Raw genomic sequence first — 12,506 nt, 5'->3', positions numbered from 1 at the left:
GCAGGGATACCTCTCTAGGACTTCTTTTTTTTTTTTACTCCACAGCAGCGTGCCACTTGCAGGCTGTATCATTGATCTATAGATCCATTTACAGCTAATTGGATCACATTGATGGATAAGAGGCAGCTGTTTGTGAGGAAAACCAAACTTTTACACCCAGCAGAATGAAGTTAAGTGTTACTTTCCATGTGCCTGATGATCTGCTGCACGGTCTCTGCCCCAAGTGTGCTCTAAATGTCTAAATGGAATATATATTCCAATATCGCTCCCAATGAAGAATCCAGCTCCAAAAATATTTTTGTGTCGGCAAATGCTTTAAATATGGCAGCCTGCCACAAATAAATGAACATGTGAGAAACCCTGCAACCCGTCCAAAACAGCTTAAGTATTTTGTTCAGGTAAGTCTTTATACTTTAGGCTGGAAGCACTGAAATGAAAGTGCTTTTGCTGAGGTCATGTTATCAAAAGACTGAATTGTCACATTCATATTTGTTTTTTTTCATCTGCAGATTGCAGTTTTATACTTCTGTCAATCCTTTCCATAAAAGTCTGTTTGGTGTCTTAGCATATAGTTTGCATTTTGTGAGCATGTATCTGTAAACCAGCTGCCTTTCTTTTGTTAATTTGCAACTGGACTAACTAACTGATTAGTTGTAACCACTAACAGACAGCAATCACCTCACCACAGACTTGTACCGCAAAGAGGAAAACATCACAGTAACGCCAGTGGGCGGAGACATCCACAGCCCACGCTACCCCAACGCTTACCCCCGCAACCTACTGTTGTCATGGAAACTGCTATCACCACCAGGAAGCCGCATTCACCTGGAGTTTGACGGACACTTCGGCCTGGAGGAGGCTGAGAACGGAGTGTGCAGGTAAAACAGTCGAGTGATGGAGCTGAGAAGAGAGGATTAGAACAAGGTAGAAAAAGACAAAAGTAAAGAGGGACAATACCTAAAAGGAGGAAAGTAGGATAGAAGTATGGTGCACAAAGAGGAGTAAGTATTGATGAATTACGAGCGGCTGTAAAGGAAAAGCCATATCAAAGTAACAGTGATTAAAGAACCAGAGTGCGAGTGAAGAGATGATGGAGAGGAGTGTTTGGAGTGACAAAGAGGAAAAAGTTTATGGAGCAGAAGTCTCAAGTTGAAAGGACAACAGCATCAGTAAAATATGTGAAAGTGATTTGTTAATGTATGCACATTAGGACAGAAACAATAAGCTGTGATTGAAAGCATGTGATAGAACAGAATATAAAAAGTGTAGGGGGTGGAATAACTGCAAGAGAGATGGATGGTTGAAGTTTGCTTTCTTGGCAAGAAGTATAAGAAGTTTGTCCTTGAGGGTTGAGGGGAGAAAATAGACTTTTTAATCCCCATATGCAACTCAGCCGTCTTTGTAAGCACTTTGCTGAAAAGACAATGGGGAGCAGGAGGGGGAGGAGAGGGGGAGGAGAGATTTGGAAAGGTGGGAAGAGGGAGGAAGTAGCTTTGCCCGGTTTTGCAAATCTTGTTTGTCACATTGCCTGTATGTGTGTATTTGTTTGTGTCTTTGATAGATGGACTCACTAATTGACTCAGGCATTGATTGCTGGAAAGTTATCCAAAAACTTTTCCTGCTTGTTGTCCTGTTGTTTGGCAGGGTTGCCCAGTGACTTGAGAATACATCATTAATTTGTCTCATCACTGGTTTGATCACTAAGATAAAGTATCTTAAGACCGGAAGATCAGGTTAAACTAACTAACTTAAATGTGTCAGTTGGAGGGAAATACCCCAAAGGAAACATAGTTATTACAAACTGGGTCTTGAATTTGAAGTGAAGGCCATCATTTCTGTTGTTTTCCATGACACTGTACACTACAAATTTGTTGCTAAGATAAAGACACATTTTTAAAAGCCTTCTTGCAAAGAGTTTAATGAGAAGATCAAGACCACTCTGATACCTGTACAAAATTAAGCTTAAACCAGCAGGTGCTTAACTTAGCTTAACTTATCTTTGCATTAAAACTAGACACACCCACAAACAGCTAGCATTGCTTCATCTGAATGTAATAAAATTCTCTTACCAGAACCCCAAGAGCTCACTGAATAAGGGCCACAAGACACCAAGACAATGGTGTGCCATAGGTCAATGTCAGGCCATCGGTGAGCGCCTGCTGCCCTTTATTGGCGCGTCCCGCACCCTTGAAACTAATCCATACTCAAAGGCTTTTTTTGGATGACTCAGCATGCTGAATTGGCGTCAGAGATGGCAGAGCCTGTTGCTGAGTGAAATCACTCTGATTATCAGTTCAGCTCAATGCATGAGAAGAGAAAAAGGAAGTGAGGAAAGCAAACAAACAGCTAAAGTCAAGAAGACGTGAGTGAGAATTACTTGTTACATTGTGTAGAATTATTTTTTTTAAGCCATTGATCTCTTCAAACAGTTAATTATTGTTTTGTTATGATTTGCTTGTGCACAGCAAAATCCCTTTGTCCTTTCAACATCAGGTTGGTTTGTTAATGTGCTAACTGGCTCACTAGCGCCCTGAATCCTTCCTGTCGATCTTCCAGTTTCCCTTTTTGAATGACGAATACTGACTATCCCATCTGCTGGAGTTATTTCCTCTAATGCTAGTGCAGTACATACATGCTAGTTAGCTGTTGGCTGTAGTCTTTATGGTGTGTTTAAGTGCAACCATTTGGCCAAGACATAGGCAACATGAGGTATCGCCAGAGTCTGCCTCAGTCGCCACAAGTTCTTTAGAGTCAGGTTGATATGTCTGAGCCCGAACAGATTCGGTCTTCTCTGTTTAATCAGTGCCAAAACAATACTGATTTTAGCCTTTATGCTAAGCTAACATGCTACTGGCATCTACTTCATATTTATCATAGGGACATGAGGACGGTATGAATCTTCTCATTTAACTCTCAGCAAGACAGTGTATTAGTGTATTTCCTGAAATGCCAAACTATTTTAAGATTGAAAGAAATTACACCCAAAATGAGTGTAATTATCCTTAACTAAATAAAAAACTTTGTAGTAGGGTAAGTACAGGAGGTCAAAGTTGTATGTAAACTGTGACTATTTAAAGTTTTCCTATTTGTTTTCTTTTTGTTTCAGCCATTTAGTCATTAGATTAAGAGATGTCTGTAATCACAGTGACTTTGTGAGTGCAATGTTGTTTTTTTATCAAAAAGGATGAAAACTACAAAAATAAGACCCAGGTTTATTAGCTTACCACTTTTCCTAAATGTTCTTTCCTCCATGTAAACTGACTTTTCTTGACATGCAATTTTCATCCTCCATCTTTCCCTCTTCCCTCCCACACATTCATGTACCCCTCCATCTATCTCTTTCTCTCTCCAGGTATGACTTTGTTGAGGTGGAGGACCAATCAGAGACCAGCACTATCATTTGGGGTCGCTGGTGTGGGCACAAGGCACCGCCTAGTCTCAACTCCAAAACCAACACACTCAGAGTCACCTTCAAGTCTGACGATTACTTTGTTGCAAAGCCGGGATTCAAAGTCTACTACTCACTGCTGGTGAGATAAACACTTTCACCCACACAAACACATACACAGCTGACGATGAATCATGAGCTGTTATTTGGGGCACAGCTTAAAGTTTTGGGTTCGTTTTTTTTTTTTTTTTGTCGTGGGGTTCAGCCCGAGTACCACTGCAATGCTCCAGGTGATATCTGTCTTTCACTCTTTTAGATCCACAATAAAAAATGACAGATGGGATGATAGGAGAAGATATGCAGATAGGACAGGAGGAGGGAGAGAGAGGGAAGGAGGATCTAGTAACACTGTCGGTAAAATGCCAAAATGTATTAGCCAACTTCTTTTTTTTTTTCTTACGCGTACGCTCGACAATAGAGGAGAGATGGCGGGATAGGGTAAAGAGGGCAGGAGGGAGGGTGAGGATGAGAAAGTGTTCACTTAAAGGCTGTCAAATGAACGGATAAGGAGATTAGCTTTGTCATTCTGTCAGGGAGAGGAAAGAAGAAAGAGGGGGACCCTGATTTGAAGACGTCTCCCGCCCTATAATCAGAGGGAGAAGGGGAAGAGAAAGAGCAGTGGAGATACAGAGAAGCTTTTAAAGATGTTTCCTGGCTTCGTCTTTTATGAGTGCAGAGAGAGAGGGGAAGACACGCAGCATCACAGGCAGGGCTGAACTAGTGACATTGCTTATTATCAGAGAAAAAAAGTGGTATGAGCGCAGATAGAGAAAAGGGCAAGACAGAGTAAGAGAGTTATATTGTATTTGCAGAGCATACTGTTACTTTCATACAGTCATTTTGACATTATAGTTCCTGAGATAACAGTTACCTTGACTCCCATCACAATATGTATTACAAACTCTACACATAATAAAAAACTTCATTTCATCTTTCTAAACTCTACGAAGAGTTTTATTAGAGGACAAAGCTGTTTTTATTCTCTTATTTATTTTCAACAAATTCCATGATAAGACCAACCAATCATGTGAGTCACTACTTTCCAACTTTCCCTCCCCATCCAAAGCTCATGTTTTTAGGTTTGGCCTATCTCCTCGGGTTTAGGCAACAAAAGTAAGACATTAGGTTTAGAAAAAACATCATGGATTGGCTAAAAATAACGTGATGTAACGTCACCTGACATAAGCCAAATACATCATGTGACATAAGCCACTTGAGTGGTATGGTACAGGTACTAGCACACTGCATTGTTATTAGTAACCCAAATGACTTTTAGTATCACACAGAACACCAACAGCTGTTTGCCAGGTGAAAGTCAAGAATTTGTGCCCACCCAACGTGAACTTTCTTACTCTTTATTACACTTTAAAAAATGCCAGCACCCAGCGTGTCTCATACCGCCGTTAAAAGGTTCCTTAGTTTGTCAATGTCCGACGCAGAGGGCCACTGACCAAGCGTCGGTAATGTCAAGTTGGGGATGAGACTGGGCTGGTTATCTCTGTGGCAGGCTATCTGACCCTCCCTCCTCCACTGTAGTTGGACAGCTGGGTAAAAAGTGACAGTGACAAGCAGCCGCAACATTTAACCCGACGAAAAATGTTCAACTCTTGGCCAACAGAAAACAACACTTAACATGCAACACTCAGCACACAATAGATGGCCAGCATCTCAACGCACTGAGGCATGAATCAAGACGGGAATAGCTTCATAAAAAAATGAAACACATGAGCATAGGGCTTGTGGCAGTTGCTTGCTATCCCATGTGGATAACTTGCCCATATCGCGGTACTGCAATATTGCAATTATTGTGACCTAATTTGTTGGGGACTATTTTTAGCCGCAGATCAATACATACAGCCATGTACTATATGAGACAGATGGGCCCTTAACAACCTCAACTGAAAATACAAGAGAGAAACTTTGCCATGTTTAACCCGACGACAACAAAAAATACCTCAAAATATAACTCCCTTATCTCTCTCTCAGACTCTCACTGCTTCTCTCTGTCTTCCCTCCCTCCTCAACCTTTGTTATTCCTCCTCTGGTCAAATAATCACACCTCTGTACATTTAAAACAGAATCCAACTCCTGGGGTTTATCGCATTTGATCCACTTTACCCATTTTTCAAAGAGCTCCTGTGTTTGAGTGCACGTTTATATCCTTCCATCTTTCACACACTCTCACACATACACAGCTTCCCTTTAGCTAGACTCGAGCTGTGTGTGTGGCTTAATTTAGCAGGTCTAATTTGTTCTCTCCAGACCTGTCGAACAGATAAGAGGGAGGAGAGGAGAGGAGAGGAGGAAGCAGGAGGAAAGGAGGACGAGAGAGGCAGAGAGAGAATGAGGAGAAGCAGCATTGGAAGGAAAGAACAGGTGTCTGAGATGGTATCAGCATGTCAGCTAATGACTAAAACAACCTGGACTGAGAGAGGCAGACCGAGAGAGAGGCATTTGTTACATAGTGAGCTATGGAGTGGACTGAGGTTGACTAGATAAAGTAAAAAACCACGAGCGAAAGCAAAACAGCATCAGTGTCAGGAAGGAGAAAATCATAGTGGAGTACGATGGAGGCATACAGAGAAAGGAGAGTGAATAATGACCAAAACAAAACACAATTTGACTGCTAAACCCTTGCCATATTTCCAATCTGTGTCTATCTCGTTTGTGTAATACCCAAGCAGATGCACTACTGTCTCTGATCATCTGTGTTTCAAAATAAACACCAGAGAAACAATGTACTTTGAGGTGAAACAGACAGCGAAACTGTTACATGAAGAAAAAATTCCATGTATTGTTGATGTTTGGACCTTTTGTGGCTGCTTGTTAACGAACGCAGCATCATCCCACCGTGGTGTTGGTGTTCTCTCTCTGTAGACTTCATGCTTCTTGGATAGACTGGACTTTCTGTCTCATTAACGTTAAGACAAACCTTCTCAAACAATGTCAGAAAATACAGTAAAAAAAAAAAAGAAGCTGTAGTGTTTATCTGAGGTCTGATCAGTTCAACCACTTGATGATGTGTGGATGAGTTCTGCACAATAGTTATGTTGCTGCTGAACCATTATCGTAACTTGACTGCTGAAGTGCCATTTACTCTTCATTTTCCTCATTTTCCTCATTTTAGCTGATATCAAACAGCTTCTCACTACTTGCTATGCTGGAGTGTGCCTCTCTGGAGTGTGGCCAGAGTACATATTCGCACTATACATTTTTTTGCAAACCACACACATATTGCATATGTAGGTTTCATTTGTTGCAAATTTGTTTGAACTTCATGTTTCTTTACATTTCTATTTTTTTAATTTTATGTTGTGACAGCACTGTGGTGAATGTGTGGTGGGGATCGCCTATTGTTCAGACAGTCCAAACTTCTGAAGCCTCGTTTGTCTGAAGAAACATTCTACTGGACCATAAAGCTCATTTCTCCAAACATCATTATCACAAAATCAAAACCCAGATTGCTCCAAAGTGTTTTTTCTCTTAAAATACACACGAGTATGGTACCCGTGCAGTTAGGTTTAAGCACAAAAACACTTGCCTAGAACTGGGAAAACATCATGTTTGAGTTAAAATAACCGCTTTTGTTGCCACACACAACTGGACATGTCCCAAACTGATGTTCAAAAAACACACTTTTTATTGGTCTCAAACTGTGGGTCATGCCGTCAATCATCCCCTCAACCACTGGATGAGAAACTTAGCTCATATGTATAAAACAAACAAATGTAACACATCTGCAGTTTGCAGACATGTAGAATATAATTTCATTTGGGGACTCGGCTGGGCATACAGAGATTTGCAAGTAGCTGTGGAAAACCGAGACAGATTGCAATCAGACTTGTGACCTTCGTCTCCAGTTTTAGAAAATAACTGCTCCCCCCCTCCAAAGAAACAAAAGCTCACCATCTACAACAACACTTGAGTCAAACAGAGGCCTTATTCATTATTCATGTCACTGTTTCCCCCCCAAATCACTATTCTTTGATCCTTTTGATCCTTTTCAAATCTTGTTTTTGATGGGTGTTATTCATCATCTGCAGTGCAGGATTACATGAAGTAATGAGTGCTTTTGATTGCATGAGATGAAAATTTTTAGGAACTGTTTGGTTAGAAAGGCCAAAAGAAACAGTCTATGAGTGCACAAATCAATATATATATATATATATAGTGAACAGAAACTTATCTTTGTAAGACTTCAGAACCTTATAGATTTTTGTTTGTGTTTCTTTGTTTCCAGTATTGATTTTACTGCCTGAGATCATACGAGTAATGGTAATGTATTCTGGGTGGGGATTCCTAAGAGCTGCTAAGCCAGGTGCAGTGGGAAAAGACCACTGATCGGGAAATATGATACAAGTTAGTTCCAAGAATCCCTTTCTGAGTCATCTAAGACATGTGCTTCTCATACAGAGTGGATATTCCAAGGAATTTGACTGAAAGTGAAACCAACAACATCACGTGTGCGTGTGTATGTGAGATAAACGGCACAAATCAAAGGTTTTTAAGTGTCATGTTACATCATAACTTGCTTATTTATTTCTCATTATTAGTGTGTGTGTGTATGTGTGTGATGTAGCTGATACTTCTACTTGAGATTTTCTTGGTATTTCTTTGTATATTTCACAATCTCTGAGTCCTCCTAAGTACCCAGCTGTGGGTTTGTTGACACCACGCAAACCTCTGTTGTTGCTAATGTAATTGTAAATTTTGATTAATTAAATAACCCTGATATATTTACATAAATGTAATGCAGATTGTGACCAGTAAACTAGATGAGAAGGAGCATTTTTCTGGCTTTTACTTGAAAATTAGCTTTGACTCAGACGCAGATGATAAGGCATGAGTGTGGCCGGTATGATTTATCTACTAACTTGAATGTCCTCTAGCTGGAAGCCGGACACCTGCTCATGCGGAGTAAAGTCGACAGGGAAATGCTCTTGCCCTCCTCGCCATCTACCACACACTTAATCTTGGGACACTCCAGTGTCCGACTGTACAAAATGGAGGCTGAAAAGGGTAGCTCCCTGGTGTCCCCTCCACTAGACTGCAACTGTAAATAAGAATTTGTTCCCTCACCACTAGCAAATATGGCAGTATTGCCTGAAATATTACTTTTAACTTTTATAACAAATATTGCTTCATAAATCAAATCCATTCAAAAACAATTCACCTACAAACTGAGCTTCTTTTAGCAGCTTGACAAACGCCCTGTGAGAAAAATCCCTGATCCACATTTCACAGGCTATTTCTTAAAAGGCAGACTATGCAGGATTGTTGGTTACTGTTTGTGAAAACACATTCCAGTAAAAGTAAGTGTAAAAGCCAACTCCATATTCAGTTTTTTTTGGCATTTTGCCTCACTCGAAAAAAAAACGCAGCACACTTCTAGGGGGTCATAAGTGATGATTGAGAAGGATTTTTTTTTCTATGAATCTATTGTTATTAGGAAAGTACTACATAGATTTCTAACATTGCTACATGAAATTTACAGAGGCTTTCAAGGCCCTGACACACCAATCCAACAGCTGGCTGTCATTGAGGGTCCGTTGCCCTCCTCACTGTGGTGTGTCCCAAACCCTTGGTCCTAATCAAGCCACCTATTCATCGTGTTACATCGGCGATGGTGATTTCAGTAAATGAAATCCCTGTGATTAGCCATTTAGCTCAGCATATGAGAAGAGAAACAGAATTGAGGAATGTGAAGCGCTAATGTCAAGAGGGAGTAAGATCAGAATAAACTTGTTATATAAGGTAAGATTATTTTTCTTATGTCTTTGAACGCTTGAGCAGAAACATTTGCTAATGGGTTGTGTTGCTGTTCACTTTCGCACAGTAAATATGTTTTAGTCTTTCAACATTGGATTGTGTCGTTAATACGCTAACTGGCTAACTAGCGTCACGACCTATTTCTGATTCCCTTTTTGAATGCCGATGACAGACTACCGCCAACTGCTGGTATGGAGGGGTATTTCCTTTCACACAGGCGCAAAGCACACATGCTTTTTGGCACTTGGCTGATGTCTTTGCAGTATGTTCATGTGCAACTGTTTTTGTCAAGACACAGGCAACATTAGACAACGCAGTAGGTGGCTTTCATTACTGGTTCTCTGATGTTTGTTTGTTATGTCTTCGGCTTTATTTATATCCTCTGCCATTTCTTAATAATGAGACATCACAAAATCCGAAATGCAAAAAGGCTTCATTTTCATGTTTTTACTGCTTTGAGTAACAAAACTTTAATCTTTTAATCTGTAGATTATTACGGTGCCTTCACACCCAGCCATTTTTTTTGTATGTGATTCAAACAAACTGGTTAAATTTAGGATGGTGTAAAGACTATCAGACTTCAAAATGAACCAGTTCCTGTCACACTGGTGTGAATTTATAGTGTGAAAGCAAAGCAGACCAACTGCAGGCTTTCCTATTAGAAGACAGGATTTAGCATGCATTCAAAATACAAACTACTGTTACATCCATCTGCTGACTGTCGTCTGTCTCGGCAGTGATCTGTATACAGTATACTACAAACATAATTTTGCAACATAACAATACAAGACTGTCCTATTGTACCAGTTCACCTGTTTTTGACACCAAAACAGAGTGGTGTGGTTGCTATCATTCATAAGATTTGATTTGATTGTTAGAAGTCTGTGTTAACATCAGACATACCACAACTTAAAGTCAACAATTTATCTATAGAATTTATTTATTTATTTATTTATTGCTCCATTTGATAAGTAAATCAAACTACATACTTATAAGTAATCTTAATTCCTGATCAGTTTAAAACATCAACAATTTATTTTACTGAGTAACATATTCAGAAAATATGTATGTTTGCACATCAAATTCTCATTCAACAAGACACATTTTCTAAAAGTAAGAGGATAACATTTTGGCACTCTAACTACCAGGTGACTTTGGCCCATATCCTGAGAGGTTTGCAGTCGTGCCTATAAATGTTCTGTCTGTTAAACTTTTTTCATAGTCTTTTAAGTGGCCCAGATGTGCTTGATGAGGCATTTAACCTTAAAGGGAAATGAGACGAGGAATCTGTAAACATGGATTTACTTGCACGCACACGCATGCACGAACACGCACACGCACACGCACACACACACACACACACACACACACACACACACACACACACAGACATACAGGAAACCCTCTGACCTCAGTCACAGCTGGTTTGGGTGTATGAGTACATTTATCCAAAGGCCACATGTGAGAATCTGTTAAACAAAAACTTTTGCACACCGACACGCTTTGATGTCAACTCTATTGCACACGCACACACACACACAGAGGCAAAGTGAGGGCACAGTGTCTTTGAAGTGTGGTTGAGACAGATTTACTGTTCCATATTGACCGGAGATGGTATTTAAGACTCTTCAAGGGGAGGTATTTGATAGCCAGTGAGATTTTATGTGCGTGCGTGCGTGTTTGTGTGTGTGTGTGTGTGTGTGTGTGCCAGACACTGTGTGTGAGTTTGTGTGAGACAAAGACAAAGAATGTGCACCAAATAGTGTGTCAGTGTGCTGAGTTTTTATCATCTAAATGTGTTTTGAACAGAATCAGATTTTTAATCACACACACACACACACAGACACACACAGACATGTACATGCACACACACAAACACACACAGAGATAACACACAAACATGTACATGCACACACACACACACATGTACATGCATACACACACAGAAAGAGAGAAAGAGAAAGACATGTTGTGACCAGCTTAACTGGAAATTCTTTTAGGATTTTCCCGACAAACTGACAGTTTGACAGGCAGACACCTGAATATCTTGGATAACTTTACATAACATGCGAAGTGTCAGCCTGTCTCCTACAAGTAGTGTAGATACAAATGAAGAAATTATATGAAAATCATGTCTGAGATATCCTGGAAAAAAAGGTGCAGTCCACACCAAAAATGTTTTTTCTGTCAGTCGGCTTATAGAACAGATTCACCTTCAGTATCGTTTCTAAACAACAATTAAGAGTGTGTAGTGTTGATGTAGCAGATGTGTATTGCGCAACAAGTCACATGGAGAAGTACACAATGTTTGTCTTTGACACTGTAGACTGGGGCTCTTAACCTTTTAACCTGTGTTTAGAAGAAATATTCATCCCCTAATTTGAATCATGTCTTAACCTGAGATTTGAATTCCTTAAACTTAACCATACCTAAACAGTTACTACCTTTACATGCACACTAATATTCCTCTATTATTCTACATATGACAGTCTTCTGAATTTTATATGTGTCATGTACACGGCATTTTCTATTTGAATATTCCAAATTAGGCCTTATTACAAATGTAGCATTCTCTGACATGTGGGCTATGTTGGTATTATTTGGGTTTTAGGATTCACATTCAGAATATGCGTCTGAACTTTTTATTGCAGTTTGTGTCACATGACCCCAGTCAGCTCTGTGCTTTATGGATGTATTGCAAGCAAACCAACCAGTCAACATTTTGCATGGGTCGGGTAGAGGTGCACGTTATTTGTACATCTACAGGTTCATGCCTGAAAGAAAAGCCCACATTTCTGGTCAGAAGAAGAAACATAACAACTTTTAACAATATGAAATTCTCGGATATCAAAAGTTTTTTGGATATGGGAAGATATCTCAACGCTGACTTTTTCGAGAAGGTGGTCAAAGGAATGACCATGAAGTCAAGTTTGCAACTGGTGTAACATTGAAAATAATTCTGTTTTGATTCAATGTAGCAAAATGTCACAAGCTGCTCCAGCTGTTGTACTTTTTATATTCTGACTTTGATAAACAACATGTAATGCCATGCTAATCTGAGAAGCCGTGGCTGCGTGTAAACAGGAATATTGATGGAATATATTCATTTTCTTGAGCCATCACAAAAAGGGTAAAAACAACATTATGTTGTGCATGTAAACACAGTCAGTGATGTATTTGCCAGACACCAAGTAGCCCAATTAAACTTCTTATCCATTTAGCATCTGTGTGCAGTTATTGTGACGTGTAACTGACACAAGATTATGACTTCTTTAGTCTTTCCTAAATC

General features: G+C 39.8%; 1 protein-coding gene across 2 annotated transcripts in view; it reads left to right on the top strand.

The window, feature by feature from the left end:
- The window catches only part of pdgfd (platelet derived growth factor d), a 67,748-nt gene that overhangs the window by 33,842 nt on the left and 21,400 nt on the right, over window positions 1-12,506 (top strand). The window contains exons 2-3 of one of the 2 annotated variants that reach the window (XM_088078859.1): window positions 668-878; window positions 3,353-3,530. In XM_088078859.1, the coding sequence (XP_087934985.1) occupies window positions 668-878; window positions 3,353-3,530 (389 nt within the window). The remainder of the gene's footprint in view (window positions 1-667; window positions 879-3,352; window positions 3,531-12,506) is intronic. The other variant, XM_042487274.2, reaches the window with a different exon arrangement.

Source organism: Plectropomus leopardus, chromosome 6, assembly GCF_026936395.1.
Source record: "Plectropomus leopardus strain MGB_pleo_1.0 chromosome 6, ASM2693639v1, whole genome shotgun sequence".
Taxonomy (NCBI): Eukaryota; Metazoa; Chordata; class Actinopteri; order Perciformes; family Serranidae; genus Plectropomus; species Plectropomus leopardus.
This window is presented reverse-complemented; position numbering and strand designations above follow the sequence as displayed.